The following is a 19,270-nucleotide window of genomic DNA, read 5'->3' on the forward strand; positions in this document are numbered from 1 at the left end:
AGATTTAATATGCATTTAAAAACAGATTTAAGTAGATGTATTAATTAAGCTTCTTTTTAAAACACTTTTGAGGCAGCCTGATTTAAAGGAGGGATACTTTATTATGAGTGCAGAAAGATCGTTCAGGAATCTTATGGCATTCTGGACTTCAGGAACGGAGTGGAAAACTGAACAGGAGCTCTTGTCTCTTGCTTTTCCTTGCTCTTTCTGCCTCATTCTTTTCTTCCCTTTCTGTAAATTGGTTTTTCTGTGCTTTTTTTTTTTCCTTTTTTAAACATTATCTTCCTATAATTGCCTTATATTGGAGTTTCAGCCATACTCCAAGAATCTCCACAGTCTTTAAATCGCAGTTCAGTTTTCAAGTGAGAGAGAACCTCATTGCCCATGATAGGAAAGGGATTCCCTGCCCTGATCTAATCAGATGTGACTACTCTAAACTTGACTGGCAGGCTCCAATTCCTGTGTTTATGTATTTGGAAAGTGGGGAGGAAGGGACATTCTGAGAAGAAAAGGGAGGGTTGTGAGCTAGGCGAATACCACAAAAAGTTTCTTATAGAGGGTAAGAATAGAAGCAAAGGCTGGCACTGAAATCTGGGCACTAAATGTTGAGAGCCTGAGCTAAGGTTGGTTAGAGGCAATATGGAAAGAGAGGAAAAAGTAGAGTTAAGAGGTACTTAGAAAATCAAACACACTTTGACACCTTATCAAGTGGAGGAGATTTGAGAGAAGGAAAGAGGCTACATTTCAGATTTGTATTACTGGGAATTCGCAGAAGAAACATTGAGAAAGATTGAGTTTTAGGGCAAAGATGCTGAGTTTTGTCTGAACACAGTGTATTTGTGGTTCCCATGGGATGTTAATTAAGTGTTGATGTTCAGTAGATACTTGAATGTAGGTTTTGGAGTTCAGGAGTGAGATTTCTGCTGAGATTTAGTAGTCATCTTGTGTTGGCAGCTGAAGCTATCAACTGAATAAAGTGTCTCAAATGAGAAGAGTAGAAAGCTGAGAATGGAATCTGAGGAACACCTCAGTATATTTGGAAGAAGGGATAAAAGAGTTTTTCAAGTAGCTTATTTGTGGCATTGGACAAACGGAGATTATGGAATGTAAAACTGCAGAACAATGCATGTTTAGCATATGCTCAAGGCTTAAAAGACAAGATAGAGCCTGTGGCTTAGCAGTTAATAGAAATGTGTGTTGGGTACTGTGTTCTTTTACTTGATCCTCACAGTTGTCCATCTTCACTTTATTATCTTCACTTCATGGATGAGGCAGCTTAGGCGCAGAGAAGTAACTTACTCTGTTTTATAGCTATAGGTGGTAGAGTCAGGATTTGAATGCATGCAAACCCAGCTTTTAAGAGCCTGCTCTTCACCACTGTTCTTGATGCCTTCAAAGGAAATTGAAGAAGATTCTGATTTAGCTAGTTAGTATATGTTATGTTACTCAAATGATGATAGTAACATAGGGCAAACTTGTTTGATTTTTATTTTCGATTATGGTGAAATGCACATAAAATTTACCACCTTTTAAACCTTTTTTAAAGTATGCAGTTATTCACATTGTTGGTGCAACCAACCTCTAGAACTTTGTTTAGTAAAACTGAAACTCTGTTCCCAAAAAAACCAGTAATCTCATTTTCCCTTATGCCTAGGCTCTGGCAGCCATCATTATACTTTGCGTCTCTATGATATTGATTGCTTGGCATACCTAAGTGAAATCATACAGTATATGTATTTTTGTGGCTGGTTTGTTTCACTTAGCATAATGTCTTGAAGGTTCATCCACATGCAGCATGTGTCAGGAATTCCTTCCTTTTTCTGGAAGCCAAACATTTATCAGAACAACTTTCTATAGATGTTTATTCACATGTTAAGGAGGATCTTATTCTCATACTGGTTTTGGAAAAAACTCTTTCAGGGATGGTGACATATTTCAAATTTTTATAACTCAATATGATACTATATTAGCATAATTATGAGAATGTTTTGGCTAGATTTTTTTCAACAGGAGAAAACTTTACTAATAATTTATAGAAGCATTAAAAACAAGTGATACCTTTTAATGTTTCATTTTTCTTGTTTGTTTAAGAAAGACAACTATTTGTGTTTGCCCTTTAGCAATAGTGTGACCCATGGGAGTCACAGATTTAAAATACACTTTTTGTAATATCCACAAGGATATCAAAGATCTTTGACATGTACTGTACTAAGCTTTCCTATAGAGACTGTGTGTTCACCACTGATACGGGGAGCATCTCATCCAGCTAGGTAAGCCCATTAACTGCACTTCAGAATAGGGCTGTAGTCAGACCCTCAGATCATTCTGAATATAGCAGACTAGCTTCTCAGTTCACTACCTTTTAGCTTTAGGAAGTTACTTAAGTTTTTTAAAATTGAATTTCCTTATTCATAAAATTGGAACATTGAGTTTCTACCCCAAAGGGTTCTCCTAGGATTAAATTAAATAGGAATAAAGTGCTTATCAGCACAGTGACCGGCACATAGTAAGTGCTCAGTGAATGTTAGCTGTGATTATTGTTTTTGTTATTATCATCACATTTGTTGTGCATGCATTTGAAGATTCTGAAATGACTGACTGTAAAGGGAAACGTCTTCCATCCCTTGTTCTGTACGAGATGTGTCAGAGGATTAAAAGTTGAGTATATAGTCTGTGCCTTTAAGCAACTTGCATCTCTGTCTTTAAATTGGAATAATTTTTTCTACAGTGGGTTTTTAAACTATAACTTCTAAAATCTTACTTTTTGATAAAAAAAAGTATAGGCCAGTAAATCAAGGTGGAAGTGTTGTTTTAGCATTTTAAAACCTTCTTTGAATTCGGTAAAGTATTATTTGACTTCTGGATTTTCTTCCTTTCCAGCCAGCACCTAACCAAGTCACTTTTCATCTGCCACTACATCGTTATTATGCTATGTTTTTGAGTAAGGTAAAAGTTTTCATTAAATACTCTGTTCATCTGTTTTACGAACATTGGGAAATATGTATTGAGTTAGTAACTTTTTTTATAACAATTTTTAGGCTGTGAAATGTCAAGAACTAGATTTGGATTCTGTTTTGCCAGATCAGGAAATGTTAATGAAACTAATGATTCACCCACTCCAAATCCAGGTATGTATTTAGGCTTTGGGCTGGCTGGAGTCCCTGGGGGCTCAGATGGTAAAGAATCTGTCTGCAATGCAGGAGACCTCATTTACGGTTTCAGTGAATATTACTATAAATGTGCCCAGTAGTCATCATAGAAACTTAACTTCCAAAAGAAGGAGTATATAAAATATAGTGATTATTTTAAAATCATATATTTGAAATGAATATCCTAAGTACTGGACAGAATATCAGGCTTATGCTATGATTAAGCTGTAAAATATTTTGAAATGATTGTTTATCATAACATGATTTTATAAAGGTTGACTTTAGATGACTTCTTTGTTCAATTAATTTTTGTTTTACTAGGCAAGTCTTGCTGAAATACACAGCAATATGTGGGTAAGAAATGGTCTGCAGATCAAAGGACAAGCCATGACCTATGTCCAGTCTCATTTCTGTAATTCCATGATTGATCCTGACATTTACCTGTTACAGGTAAGCTAACTTAGTGATGCAGATGTTGAACTTCAGAAGTATCTGATTTGTACCTGTGGGATTTTAATTTATAGAGGTGACTAAATGAGGACACAGAGAGGTCAGTGCTATTGAAAGAAGAATTTTATTACTTAAACATTTTCCAAAGGAAAAGGGGCATGCCATGCCATGCAGGACCAAAGGGGAAGCATTAGATTATTGTCAGGAGGCAGAAGGAATGAGGGGAAATCCTAGATCAGAAGCTTTATTGGGGTTTCCATAGGAAAGGCAAGGCAGGGCTGGGGAAGTAGTTTAGCACTGGCTAGTTTGAATCATCTTGGTGAGCTTTGGGGCATAAAGGCTATCCCCAGCTATCTGGTACCTGCCCTGGCTAAAGGGCCTGGGGGTTTATTAGCTTGGTCTGTGAGTTAAATAAAGGACAAGAGTGACTGGCATATAAAAAACTTACTTCCAGGTAAGCTGTTTGAACAAATATGATGCAGAAAATATGAGGAATGATAAACACAAGAAATAAAACTGGGGAATTCCCTCGTGGTCCAGTACTTAGGACTCAGTGCTTTCACTGTCAGGGCCCCAGGTTCAGTCCCTAGTTGGGGAACTAAGATCCTGCAAGCCATGTGGCATACCCAGAGGGGGAAAAAAGGAAAAAAGAAAAAGAAAAAGAATACTGAATAAATAAATACTGATTACTGAGAAATAAACTTTGTGGGTTTTATTTTTATTTATTTATTTATTGATCTTTTAAAGGTTTGTGCATCTAGACTTGATCCAGATTATTTTATTTCATCTGTCTTTGAAAGGTAAGCATAGTTTTATTTATACAGGTATTAGGAAGTATTTGGAATTTAAGTTAATTTTGTCTTAACTTTAAAAAAAATCTGTCTCAAATATTTTTTTAATAGATTTAAGGTAGTGGATTTGTTGACAATGGCTTCACAACATCAAAACACAGTACTTGATGCAGAGCATGAGAGATCCATGTTAGAAGGCGCTCTTACATTTCTTGTGATTCTTTTGAGTCTTCGTTTACATTTAGGTAAAAAGCACTAATACAAATACTTGGGTACCTCCCTTTCCTCCCCTTACCCTGTGGTAGTAGCTGGTTTATAAAAAAAAAAGGAAAGGATGCATTTCAAACTCTTGACATGATATGTTTTACCATTAGTACTCCTTTTAGAATATTATTTGAACCCTTACTTAAGGGACTGAAAATAGCAGGGTAAACTGCAGTTATATTGGGGCATTGTTTTCTTTGTCCTATGATTTTTGAAGCATCTCATTTTTGGTAAAATAACTTAATTGTGTGGTAAGTTGTTTCTTTATAATATATAAATATTCAGATATATTAATTCTATTTTTAATTTTAGGAATGTCTGATGATGAGATTCTCAGAGCAGAGATGGTAGCCCAGCTGTGTATGAATGACAGAACACATAGTTCATTGCTGGACCTCATATCCTTTTAAGAGTTTAATTTTCTTTTAGTTGTAGGATCTAAATTGCAAGTAATATTTGTGGATTAAAGATATATCACTTTCTGATTAAAACTTTTTTTTTGAGATTGGAAAGTAATATGGAAAAAAACTCCCAATTTTTTGATCAATTCTGTGTTCAAGACCAGTGGCAGATTTGCCTCTAATCGTCACCTCCCAGAGTGCTCTTGTTAGACCTTGTTTAAGCATCAGAACTGTTTGCTCTGGGCATCCCGGAATCTGACCTTTTAGGACAGCAGTAGTAAAAGGGAGCTGGACATTTGGTGAAAGGCAGCTAGGTCTACTGTATTTGTATAACCAGGCTGGAATTCATCATTAAAATTTAGAGTTATGTCTTATAATTATCAGTTTTAAACGTTCTGAGTATTTTTTTCTGAGAATTCAGTGTTAAACCAAGAGACTTTGAAGGGCAAAGACTATTGTCTACAAACTTTATTGTCTACAAACTCTGTATAGTACTGAGGATTCAGTGGACACTTTATTATTTTTTTTAGGTATTGTTAATAAAATTTTAGACAAAGATTATCATGTTATTTAGTGGTAATATTTGCTTTGTGAATTTTTGACTAAATTTATTTTGTACATTATGATTTGTTTGAAATAATTGACTAAAGTTTTATGAACTGGCTCCTATTAGAAAGTCTATTTGATAACCTTGAAGATTTTCTTAAGCAGACAACAACTTGATACTGTTTGATGATTTCATTCAGCCTTTATGTACTGTGTATCAGTGCTGTAAAAGAGCAGAAGAATTATCCGTAACTTTGAATTTAGAAAAAATTATATAGCTTTAATGTGAAACCAATAGGAAAGAATCTAGGGTTTTCTGGTTTTCTTCTTTTTGAAAAATTTGCTTAGTATCTTTTCATTATTTTGAGGAGGATATTTTGTGTCTTTTTTGTGTCTTTGCTCATAAAAATCTGGGCTGAAAAAAAAATCTGGGCTGATATTTAGTATACTGTCTTTGATTTTCTAAGACAAAGTATATAACATTGTTTGCAAGCTGATGAAAATGGAGATTAATTTTAAAAGGTTTTTTTTTCATTTCCTGAAACTATTCATTTGTTTTGGGGGAAATATACATCAAAACTACTTCAGCATATAATTTATTAGTAGGATATTAATTAAGCTGTCTTAGAAATAAGCTGTTTTTTTTTTTTTTTTGAAATAAGCTGTTTTAAAAGTTAATCTGCATTAAGCTATTTTAAAAATTCACAATTAATAAAAAGTTATTATTGAACTGTTGTATTATGTAGCCCTCTTGTGGCCAGCTTTATATATTACAGCTGATTCAATTCAGTTCAGTTCAGTCTCAAGTCATGTCAGACTCTTTGCGACCCTATGGACTGCAGCACACTAGTCTTCTCTGTCCATCACCAACTCACAGAGCTTGCTCAAAGCTCATGTCCATTGAGTTGGTGATGCCATCCAACCATCTCATCCTCTGTCATCCCCTTCTCCTCCTGCCTTCCATCTTTCCTGGCATCAGGGTCTTTTCCAGTGAGTCAGTTCTTCGCATCAGGTGGCCAAAGTATTGGAGCTTCAGCTTCAGCATCAGTTCTTCTAGTGAATATTCAGGACTAATTTTCTTTAGGATTGACTTTTTTGATCTCCTTGCAGTCCAAGGGACTCTCAAGAGTCTTCTCCAACACCACAGTTCAAAAGCATCAATTTTTTGGTGCTCAGCTTTCTTTATGGTCCAACTCTCATATCCATACATGACTATTGGGAAAACCATATTTTTGACTAGATGGACCTTTGTTGGCAAAGTAATGTCTCTGTTTTTTAATATGCTGTCTAGGTTGGTCATAGCTTTCCTTCCAAGGAGTAAGCATCTTTTAATTTCATGGCTGCAGTCACCATCTGCAGTCCTTTCAGAGCCCCCAAAAATAAAGTCTGTCACGGTTTCCTTTATTTTCCTATCTGTTTGCCATGAAGAGATGGGATCAGATGCCATGATCTTAGTTTTCTGAATGTTGAATTTTAAGCCAACTTTTTCACTCTCCTGTTTCACTTTCATCAAGAGGCTCTTCAGTTCTTCTTTGCTTTCTGCCATAAGGATGGTGTCATCTGCATATCTGAGGTTATTGAAATTTCTCCCAGCAATCTTGATTCCAGCTTATGCTTCATCCAGCCTGACATTTCGCATGAGGTACTCTGCATATAAGTTAAATAAGCAGGGTGATAATATACAGCCTCGACATACTCCTTTCCCTATTTGGAAACAGTCTGTTGTTCCATGTACTGTTCTGACTGTTGCTTCTTTACCTGCATACAGATTTTTCAGGAGGCAGGTAATGTGGTCTGGTATTCCCATCTCTTTAAGAACTTTCCACAGTTTATTGTGATCCACACAGTCAAAAGCTTTGGTGTAGTCAGTAAAACAGAAGTAGATGTTTTTCTGGAGCTCTCTTGCTTTTCTGATGATCCAAAGGATGTTGGCAATTTGATCTGTGGTTCCTCTGCCTTTTCTAAATCCGGCTTGACCATCTGGAAGTTCATTGTTCACATACTGTTGAAGCCTGGCTTGGAGAATTTTGAGCATTACTTGGCTAGCATGTGAGATGAATGCAATTGTGTGGTAGTTTGAACATTCTTTGGCATTGTCTTTCTTTGGGGTTGGTTGGAAAGAAAACTGACCTGTTCCAGTCCTGTGGCCACTGCTGAGTTTTCCAAATTTGCTGGCATATTGAGTGCAACACTTTCACAGCATCATCATTTAGGATTTAGGATTTGAAATAGCTCAACTGGAATTCCGTCACCTCCACTAGCTTTGTTCATAGTGATGCTTCCTAAGGCCCACTTGACTTTGCTTTCCAGGGTGTCTGGTCCTAGTCCAGTGATCATACCATCGTGGTTATCTGGGTCATGAACATCTCTTTTGTATAGTTCTGTATATTCTTGCCACCTCTTAATATCTTCTGCTCCTGTTAGGTCCATACCATTTCTGTACTTTATTGATCCCATCTTTGCATGAAATGTTCCCTTGGTATCTCTAAGGTTCTTGAAGAGATCTCTAGTCTTTCCCATTCTGTTGTTTTCCTCTATATCTTTGCACCTCTATATCTTTGCATTGATCAATGAGGAAGGCTTTGTTATCTCTCCTTGCTATTCTTTGGAACTCTGCATTCTAATGGATATATCTTTCCTTTTCTCCTTTGCCTTTAGCTTCTCTTCTTTTCTCAGCTATTGGTAATGCCTCGTCAGACCACCATTTTGCCTTTTTTTATTTCTTTTTCTTGGGGATGGACTTGATCACTGCCTCCTGTACAGTGTCACGAGCCTCCATCCATAGGTCTTCAGGTCTTCATAGACTTTATCAGGTCTAATTCCTTGAATCTGTTTGTCACTTTCACTGTATAATCATAAGGGATTTGATTTAGGTCATACCTGATTGCTCTAGTGGTTTCCCCCTCTTTCTTCAGTTTAAGTCTGAATTTGGCAATAAGGAGTTCATGATCTGAGCCACAGTCAGCTCCAGGTCTTGTTTTTGCTGGCTTTATAGAACTTCTCCATCTTTGACTGCAAAGAATATAGTCAGTCTGATTTTGGTATTGACCATCTGGTGATGTCCTTGTGTAGAGTCTTCTCTTGTGTTGTAGGAAGAGGGTGTTTGCTGTGACCAGTGCGTTCTCTTGGCAAAACTCTATTAGCCTTTGCCCTGCTTCATTTTTTACTCCAAGGCCAAACTTGCGTGTTACTCCAGCTATCTCTTGACTTCCTACTTTTGGATTCCAAGTCCCCTGTGATGAAAAGGACATCTTTTTTGGGTGTTAGTTCTAGAAGGCCTTGTAGGTCTTTTTAGAACTGTTCAACTTCAGCTTCTTCAGCATTACTGGTTGGGGCATAGACTTGGATTACCGCCATATTGAATGGTTTGCCTTGGAGATGAACAGAGGTCATTCTGTCATTTTTGAGATTGCACCCAAGTACTTCATTACAGACTCTTTTGTTGACTATGAGGGCTACTACATTTCTTCTCAGGGATTCTTACAATGGTCATTTGAGTTAAATTCGCCCATTCCAGTCCTTTTAAGTTCATTGATTCCTGAGATGTTGATGTTCAGTCTTGCCATGTCCTGTTTCACCACTTGCAATTTACCTTGATTCATGGGCCTAACATTTCAGGTTCCTAGGCATTACTGTTCTTTACAACATCAGACTTTACTGCCATCCCCAGTCACATCCACAGTTGAGCGTTGTTTTTGCTCTGGCTCCGTCTCTTCATTCTCTCTGGAGTTATTTCCCCACTGACCTCCAGTAGCATGTTCGGCACCTACTGACCTGGGGTGTTCATCTTTCAGTGTGCTATCTTTTTGCCTTTTCATAGTGTTCATGGGGTTCTCGAGACAAGAATATTTTAGCAAAGAAATTTGGAAACTAGAATACCTTATTAAGATTATAAGTCTGACTTTTAGTTATTAATTTTTTTTCTTGACACATGCATCATATTCCAGAAAATCCAAATCCTAAAAGTGGTATTATTCCAGGAAGTTATAGCTTTGAATCAGTTTTATCAGCGGTAGCTGATTTTAAGGCTCCTGTTTTTGAACCTGGAGGTTCTATGCAACAAGGCATGTATACTCCTAAAGGTACGTTTATATCTATGAATGTATTTTGTCAAATATCAGGTTTCTTTGAAGGTTTGTTGTATATACCGAAACAAAATGTTTGCCTTTTATTTCCTTAGCTTTGGTTTTCCCCCCTCAACTTTCTTATACATGTATGTTTGTCTTTTTCAGTATACCATGATATTGGTTCCTTTTATTTAAAAATCTATGGTTTATGTCATAGTAAGACTTCTGAGATGAGTCTAAATTATAAAAGGAACTTTATATATGAAGACCAGTGTATGTTTGTAAGTGAATGAACTTGAAATTATGACTTAAAATATATACTTAAAAACACTCTGAGTGTATTTGCCCTTTAAATTTGATTTTGAAATAGTTGTCACTATCCTAAGTTTAACTTGAAACAGTTAAAAATCTATATGGAATACTGATAGTGTTCTCAGATGTTTTGAACCTTTGTAAATACATAGAAACCTTTTCCTTAAATGATTGGTTTTCTAAGGTTTACCCCCTGGATTTGTAGAGACATGCTTGACAAAAGCCAGAAGTAGGTGAAATTTTGATCCATGATCTTTTCTTCTTCACTTTCACATATTCATTAAATTAAAATTTTGAAGAAAGTAGAGGTTATACATTTCTTGCACCTCTGACCTGTGACACTTGTTGTATAAGTGAAAAAATGATGCCCAGTTTGAAGTTGTAAATAACATGTACTGTGTTTGATAAAAGGCACCAGAATAAGCCGTATCATGTGGGAATTTTCAGAGTTCGCAAAGGTAGCAAGAACAATCCAGAGTCTCTGGTTGGAATGTATTCCATTAAAGGAAAAGCACAGTATTTCTTCATTGTAGAGAATGCTTTGTAAGATGAACTTAGAAGAAGAATGATGTTCTTGTATAGTGCTATGCTTATTAACAACGTGTGATGTGAGCATTACCTTTGTCAGACTTATTCGTGTTGGTGTCCTTATTAAAATATAATTTTCTATGCCTAAACCCCAATCTGCTCTCATCTAGATTTCTGGGGATAGATTCTGGAAATCTGCTTTTTTTAAACCAATCTCTATAGGATGATTGACACACAGAGTAAATTTTGAGACACCGAGGCAGAGCACTGGATATTTGAAGATTAGAATCAAGAAATTGAGTGTCATATTCACATATAGGACTGAATTATATCAGCTAGTAGTGCGATGTTGAGAAAGTCAGTTTTTTATCTTTGCATTTGACTTCTTTGTAAAATAAGAGTTGGAATGGATGAGTTGTTTTTAACCTTTTCTTTAAAGAGTGTTTAAATTTGTAGTTTTGGGGAATTAAGCCTTAAATGAATTTATTATACAAAAGCAATAAAAGCAGACCTACTCTTGTTAAAATGAGTATGGGTAGTGGACATAGCTTCTCATCTGTTTTACCTTTTCCTTGCTCCTAAAGTTGTTGTTTGGTTGCTAAATTGTGTCCTACTCCATTGTGATCCCATGAACTGTAACCTGCCAAACTCCTCTGTTCATGGAATTTCCAAGGCAAGAATACTGGAGTGGGTTACAGTTTCCTTCTATAAGAGCTCTTCTCAACCCAGGGATTGAACCTGCGTCTCCTGCGTTGTCAGGCAGAGACACCAGGGAAGTCCAGTCAAATTAAACTTTACCATCTTTTAAATTTAAGATATACTGAAGTGTAATTAGTCATTAGAGTCAAAGTGGTAAAGAAGCACCTGCCAGTGCAGGAGACGCAGGAGACCTGGGTTCGATCTCTGGGAAGATCCCCTGGAGGAGGAAATGGCAACCCACTCCAGTATTCTTGCCTGGACAATTCCATGGACAAAGGAGCCTGGTGGGCTACAGTCCATGGGGCTGCAGAAAAGTCAGATACGACTGAGCGACTGAACATGCACGCACAGTTAGTCATTGGCGATTGACTTGATTCCTAAGAAATCATCAGTGTTTTGTTTCTACTCTCTTTTGAATGATAGCTGAAGTCTGGGATCACGAATTTGACCCCGTCATGGTCATTCTTCGAACAGTTTACCGTAGAGACGTGCAGTCTGCAATGGACAGATACACAGCATTGTAAGTCTGTTATATTGATTAGTATAATAATGGATATCTTCTGTTTATTAAAAAAAAAATTCAGTTATAACGCAAATGTGATAATGCTCTCATTAAAGTATACTTAAGATCTTTAGAGGAAAGAAATATTTTAAGATTAAAAAAGAATGTGGCTGAGATTTATGTTCTCTAGAATCCAAAATCTGACATTAATCTGATAAAAATAAATTATAGAAAACACTAATAAGCATAAAAAATAACAAACTTATTTAGTTGCTATTTGACCAGTGGAATTCAAAGCTTGATTTTGTGGTGTTCTACTTTTAAACCAGTAGAGGAGGCACAAGTTAAAAGAATAAAATGGTCTCCTATCAGAGATGATGGGTAACTACAAAAAATGTGGTAATATTGCTGTGTTCTTAACGACTGGGAAAATAGACAAAATAAAATTAGTTTTCTATGTAAATATTTACCAAAATAGTTAAAATGTTGACAATTGCAGAAAAGTTTTGAAGATATCTTTTTAATGGAGAATTCAGTTTTATATATTATTGTTGTAGATTGCTTTTTAATGTATTATTGTATTGGCCAAAAAGTTCATACGGGGCTTTGCCGCTGGCTTGCTAGTTGAGAATCTGTCTCCAGTGCAGGAGATGTGGAGACGTGGGTTCGATCCCTAGGTCAGGAAGATCCCCTGGAGGAGGAAATGGCATCCCCCTATAGTATTCTTGCTTGGGTAATCCCATGGACAGAGGAGCCTGGTAGGCTACAGTCCGTGGGTTGGCACAGAGTTGGACACGACTGAGCAACTGAACAACAACAACAAAAAGCTTGTAAGGTTCTTCCATAAGAGTTTACAGAAAGACCCAAAGCAGTGTTTTGGCCAGCCCAATATTTTCTCCTGTTTTTAAACATTAAATGGTTAGTGTATTGCTGAGCATTATAGAATATCATCTTTCATGTGTGCTCAGTTTATTTGTGCTCAAACATTTTGAAAACAAGTTTAAAATGATTTAAATGTATTTGATCTTGAGAAGATATTTGTTCATATAACTATCAAAGTGTAAATACAGATATTGGGTATAATTGAAACTTCTCTTTGCCAAGACTTTGCAGTAATAGATATATGTTGAATTTAAGAACCACCATCATAGATACATCTGAAGAAAGTTTATAGTGTAGAATTTTAGCATGCTCTCCACTCCCCTACCCCCACCCCAAGAAAGACAAAAACAGAAAACAAAACTTAGTTCGGCATTTCTCTCTACTTTTCTCTAGAACTCTTGGGGAGATAGCCTTAGATTCTCCTTTCTTAGCAACCTCTTTATATAGTTTTTGTATAGTTGTGTAACTGTTTGTTTGCTTTTTACAACTATTTTTTTTACTTTTTTTGTTATTACTTGAAGGAAGTTATTTTTGTCTTTCTCTCTCTTTTATACCTTCAGAATCTATCTCAGTGCTGGCACATAATAGACATTCACAATATTGTTCATTGAGTAAATAAATTTGAAATTGTTCATGCTGAAAATGAAAGATGGATGGGAGGAAGCATTTCCATGGAAAACCTAGTCTGGCCTTCATAAATACTATTTGTTGTCTTAAGTGGCTCTGCCTTTTTTAAGGGGGAGTGCGTGGTAGCTTGTCATTGAATATATAAGAATTAAATATTTAGTTAATTTTATTATTCTGCTTTACTTTGTAATACATAGCAGTTTGGACTAGGATTGGCCTGAAGCTTTCCAGGCCTTGAAAGAGTCGTTAAATACTTTATGTAATCAGTTTTAAAAGTGAAATTCAATTTGACAATGTACATTTATTGAGTAAAGGCTTCCCAGGTGGCTCTGTGGTAAGGAATACATATGCCAGTGCAGGAGACGCAGGGCATGTGGGTTTGATCCTGGGGTTGGGACGATCCTGTGAAGGAAGAAATGGCTACCCATTCTAGTACTCTTGCCTAGAAAATTCCATGGACACCGGAGCCTGGCAAACTACAGCCATGGGGTCTCAAAGAGTCAGACACGACTGAGCACACACACATGCATTTACTGAGTGCATTATTATATACCAGGCACTCTGTAAAGCAAAGAGAACTGTGGTCTTTATTTTTCAAATAGAAGATTTTTACTTGAGCTTTGAGAAATTAATTTCCTTCATTTAGACCAGTGGTTCCCAATCAGGATGAATTTTGTCCTCCAGGGGACATTTGCTATTGTCTACAGACTTCAGAGGGCTAAAACTGACATGTAGCATAGGCTAAGTCTGGTCCCCACAACTAAGAATTTCTGGCCTCGAATGTCATTAGTGTCAAGGTTGAGAAAGCTGGTTTAAACCTATACTGACATATAGGTAACCTTTTCTGTTTGTAGGTACCTTGTATTTTCTGACTTATTTTGTGTTATTAGTTGTTTAGAACCTTGTCATATTTTGACTTGCAACTGCTTTGCATAAAGAAAACCATATTTTTAGAACTGTTTTTGTTAAATTTCCTCTCTCCTATTTTGCTTTATATTTTTTTCCCATTCTCTCATTCTCCTCATTTTGCTTTTGAATTCCTGTCCAATAGCTTTATAGTTTTTTAGAAATATTTCTGAAATGTGTGATGTTTCTTGGCAGTTTGAAAATCTTTGTTTTAAAGAAGTGTGTATTTAAAATGAAAAAATAATAACATAAACATACATTAGCTTCATATTAAAATTATTTTCATGTAAATCTGTGAAATTTTATGCACAAACTATAGTAACCCAATAATATTTTGTATATTTAAAATAAGTATGGATATGAAGAATATGTTTGTTTCTATGTAAAACTTAATTGCTTTGAAATTTATTTTGTATATGAAATATAACATCTCTTTCTTTTGTTGATATGTCTTGTATGATGGCATAATTGACTGGTTCAGTTCTTATTATAACACAGCTGGGAAATAACCCTAAAGTGTGGGGCTTATTGGCTGTTGGTCATTTTCATCTTCTTTTAGTTTTAAGGAACAAAAGTGGTGAAACTGATTTTACTTAGTGTGATCTTTTTTCTTTTAAGAAGGTGATAGAAAGGTGTTTTGAAGAATTATAGAGAAAATGAATAGGTAAATTAAAGCTGTTTTGTCTCCAGAATCTACCTGGATACTAGGCACTTTGTAGATAATCAGTAATTGCTAAATGAATGAAAAGTGAGTTTCTTAAATTTTTTTTGTGCTGAGAGTTTAAGTGAAAATAAGTCATTTTCTTTGTGTGATGCTTAGATCTTTGCTGGAAAATTGCTGGAAAAAGCCCTTCAAGATCTTCTCTCCAGCTTCTGTAGACATGTCTTGGGGGCCGTCACTGAAAGAAGGAGCCGGGCAATAGCGAGAGGAGGTCTAAAACAGTGACGGTGGCTCCTCTCACCTTCCTTACTCCCTTCCAAAATACCCTTTAATGGACAATTCAGCGTTTAAAGTGAAGGATAAAACAAAACCCAACAAGAACAAAGCAAATCAACACTTGGAAAACCATGTATTCAATTTAGTATTATATTTTATATACAAGGACATTGTTATCCAGAGAAGTTCAGTGAGATATGTTTGTTAATGGCAGTGTTGGAACTATTATCTAGGCCATTTCCGAAAGACAGATGTGGTTTTTTTATAGTGGTTATTTTAAATTCAGCTGGAAAGCAAATTTTTTTGAACTCTAATTTCTGATACTTCTGTTGCTTCCCATCTTAAAGGTTAATGGTTGTTGGCCCATGTTTTAAAGTATATCGTATGAGTTTATATGTGTCACTTTTGTCTCAAACTAGTCAGTAATTAGGTGTTGGTTTGAGCACTTAAATTTTTTTTTTCTGTCATGTAGCTTTTTGTTTACACATTATTCCATTAATGATTTTGAAAAGAGCAGTCAAATGATGTTACCTGCTGCCTTGGAGAAATATATAACCTTTATGTCAGAACACTTTATTAATCTAGGTATTGCATATTTAGGGGCCTAGTGCTTAAATCAAATGAAATAAAAGCTAAAAGTTGCTTTTCTATGCTAAATGAAATATAATAATTAAAACATTTTATTATACACTATTGGAATTGTTTTAAAAATTATGCTTATATGTAGCCACTATAGTATTATATAGAAACCAATTTTTTTCTTTTTTTTTTAAAGAGTGTAATGACACCCTCTTCTTGACTCATAGATGCAACTTATTTCTCTGGTATGTTAATGGTATTTTTTTTTAAGCAGAGAAGGGATTATTGCAGGACCAAGCAAAAAGAACAAGAGGCTTGTGCTCTAGAAAACCCCAAATTCTCCCATTGTTTTTAGGGAGAAGTTTTTATACGCAAAATTTAGGGGGAGGGCTACAGGGTATGTGACTTTTTTCTGATTGGTTGGTGGTGAAGTAATAGGGTGGTGCCCCAGAAATCTTGAGCTCATCCTGAAGTCACCATTCTCCACTTGGGTGGCGGCCTCAGTTCCTGGATGTATGGCTGTTGTCTCCATTTCCTCCACGTCCCAGGGGTCCTTCTCTTGCTCCATAAAGGTAACCACGTCCGTCTTACAGACAGGACTCAGGGAGACCAAGTATAGTTCCCATTGAGTGATGTCCATAAATTCCCACTCTTCCTGAGTGAATTCTATGGCTACATCTTGGAATATCAGCAGTTTCCTGAGAAGCTGCCATTTCCTCTTCTTTCTCTTGTCTGTATTGTTTTTTCGCATCAATATGACGTTGAGGAATCACATCAGCATCTTAAGAGTGTGCCTTTGCTCTCAACATACCCACGGACAGAAGGCTCTTGAAATGCCTAAAAAGCCAGCTTAGCCTATCCTTGTCTCAGAAGATATTCAGGAAAAATCAACTCCTGTATGGAGACCAGACTATGAATTAGTTCTTTCCTTTTTATAGATCTTCTTGCCTCATACAGATGTCAGGAAATTCTGCTGATATGGGTATGTGGGCTGCACCAATTTCCCCCTTCCAAACCTATGTTATATATATAGGTTTATCAGGAAACCGTTTTGCCTCTTCTTGTAATTTTTTTTTCAAAGATTTTCTTTCCCCTACTTACATAATATCATTTTCCCTTTAGTTGATCTTCTACTCTTGTGTCTAGCTTTCATGTTAGAGGCATTCTTAGAATATCTGATAATTCTGGCTGCTTGTGATGAAGAGCTAGCTCTCAGGGCCTTGATGGATCTTGTGGATCCTGAGCTTTACCCTGGGGTGATTCAAGCAGGCAGGTTTGTTGAGAAGCCCCTATGTTAGTCTCTTTGAAACTTTCTTTTTGGTTTTGTAAGATTTCTCAAAGAAGTATTTTCAGATATTGCCCAGAATGTAGTGGTCTAACTGCCATTTTTCTGTAAATGAGATGGAGTCAAAGCCTAAGTATTCTGAATCAAAATGCATTTGATGACTTTAACCGCATATCCTCCTACCCTAAACTGTGCTTGTGTTTTACCTTCTTCAGAGACGAATTCTCCAGCCAGAATTCTGTTAGGATGGGGTGAAGCAGTTTTCATCCAGTCCTCATTTTAGCCTCCTATCTCCTCAACTCTAGCTTCCCAGGTGACTCAGTGGTAAAGAATCTGCCTGCCAAGAGCAGGAGACACAGGAGATGCGGGTTAGATCCCTGTGTTGGGAAGATACCCTGGAGGAGGAAACGGCAACCCCCTCCAGTATTCTTGCTGGGATGATCCCATGGACAGAAAGCCTGGCGGGCTACGTACAATCCATGGGGTCACAAAGAGTCAGACATGACTGAGCACGCAAGCCACACGCTCAACTTCCAATTACTGAAGTACCAGATGCTTCCAGTTTCTGAGCCTTTTAAGGATTCTGCAGAGTGATTGGGGTTGATTTTCAGCCCTCCCCCTTGCCTTCTTGTGATTTGACTTTCTTAGGTTTACTAGAGTCATCCACATAGCCATTTGCTTTCTGATTAACAAAATTTTCGTTTTCTTTTCCTTTTTGGATTTTCCTTATCCTGTGCTTTTCATCTTAAAAAAAAACTGTTACTATATTTTCATTGGAGTTTTGAGTGAAAGTAAAATTAAATATTTATGTTCATTATGTCATTTTTAACTTTGAATGCTGAATGTATGACTTGCATTCTCTGGATTACTGGGTGAAATTGAGCCTTTAAAAAAAACTTCTTAGTTTCCCTTCATGATTCTTGCATTGAAAGTAGTGTATGGATTATCTTTGATGGTTTTCTGGTTAGATTGTCTAAATTTTATTAGTTCTCAAGTTTTCTTTTTTTATATTTGGATCTTTAATCCACCTGGAGTTGATTTTTATGTATAGAGTGAAGTAGTGATTTATTTTTTTCCCCCTACAGAAAACCAGTTCCAGGACTATTTACTGAAGAATCCATGCTTTTCTCACTGATTTGTAATGTTAATTCTGTCATATACAATTGATCCTCTTTATTTTCGAATACTTTATTTGCTAATTTGACTTCTTGGTAAATTTATTTGTAAACCTTAAATCAATACTCAGAGCACAGTACTGGTTATTTACAGATTTGAGTGGATGTGAAGAGGGCACCTAGATTCAAGTGGGAAAAAGCAAAACTCCGCCCTCTTGTTTCAGCTCATACTGTAGACAAGTGTCCTTTTCATGGTCAGTTCAGTGCTATGTTTTTGAATTTTTGTCCTTTGGTGATTTTGTTGTTTAGAATGTCTCCCTCATGGAGTACCAGAGTACCGTGTAGTGTTGCTGAGGGCAAGAAGGCTTTGATGTGCCTTACAGAGATTTGTTGTTAGATAAGCTTTGTTCAGGCTGTTACAATGCTCTTGGCTGTGAGTTCAATAGTAATGAATCAATGGTATGATATATCCAGAAAAAGATAGAGGAAATTTACTGGTCTGTACATAAAGTTATTACAAAAAGTGCTAAAGTAGCATGTATGGTATGTGATTGAAGCTATGGAATCACCATTTAAATCACAGTTTAATCTTGAGTCTATCATCTAATTTTGGTTTTATTTTATTTTTGTAGTTTAAAACAGAGTGGAAAATTCCCTGGAAATCCTTGGCCACCCTATAAGAAAAGGACACCACTCCATCCCAGCTATAAAGGTCTCATGAGACTTTTGCACTGTAAAACTTTACACATTGTGCTATTCACTCTGCTTTACAAGGTACAGTAGTAATTTGACTAAGAAGACTAGATTAGAGTTTATTACCATAATTCTTAAATAAAAATGCCAAAAGAGAATATTAACATAAAAGTGCCATTTATAAAACAAAGTGTATTTATATATTTAAGATGTATGAGGATATGTCATAATCACATGTATGTGAATTGTATTCTTGTAATTTCAAATCTAAGTTGGAAAATAACAGAGCTACACCATTTGTTATGGGAAACTATTCATTTTATCAGTTTCAGACAGGAATTATTATACAATTAGATATAAAGAGAAAAAAACTATTGTTTCTTCTAATTAGAATTTGAAAAATTAAAAATTAACTTAAAAGTAAAAAGTATGCCTATTTGTTAACAAATTTTCAGTCACTACATATATATTATTTAAATTACTTAAGAAAATTAATATATTAAATTCAGTTAGCAAACATTTTGGTTTTTTTCTTAA

The 19,270-nt window shown here is 35.9% G+C and overlaps 1 protein-coding gene across 6 annotated transcripts in view; it reads left to right on the forward strand.

The window, feature by feature from the left end:
- UBR3 (ubiquitin protein ligase E3 component n-recognin 3) overlaps window positions 1-19,270 on the forward strand; it is a 190,134-nt gene that overhangs the window by 78,735 nt on the left and 92,129 nt on the right. For all 6 annotated transcript variants that reach the window (XM_065931732.1, XM_065931734.1, XM_065931735.1 and 3 more), the window contains exons 12-20: window positions 2,881-2,946; window positions 3,039-3,128; window positions 3,471-3,599; window positions 4,347-4,399; window positions 4,502-4,635; window positions 4,967-5,052; window positions 9,542-9,683; window positions 11,631-11,727; window positions 18,673-18,814. In XM_065931732.1, the coding sequence (XP_065787804.1) occupies window positions 2,881-2,946; window positions 3,039-3,128; window positions 3,471-3,599; window positions 4,347-4,399; window positions 4,502-4,635; window positions 4,967-5,052; window positions 9,542-9,683; window positions 11,631-11,727; window positions 18,673-18,814 (939 nt within the window). The remainder of the gene's footprint in view (window positions 1-2,880; window positions 2,947-3,038; window positions 3,129-3,470; window positions 3,600-4,346; window positions 4,400-4,501; window positions 4,636-4,966; window positions 5,053-9,541; window positions 9,684-11,630; window positions 11,728-18,672; window positions 18,815-19,270) is intronic.

The sequence above is a fragment of the Muntiacus reevesi genome, chromosome 3 (assembly GCF_963930625.1).
Source record: "Muntiacus reevesi chromosome 3, mMunRee1.1, whole genome shotgun sequence".
Taxonomy (NCBI): Eukaryota; Metazoa; Chordata; class Mammalia; order Artiodactyla; family Cervidae; genus Muntiacus; species Muntiacus reevesi.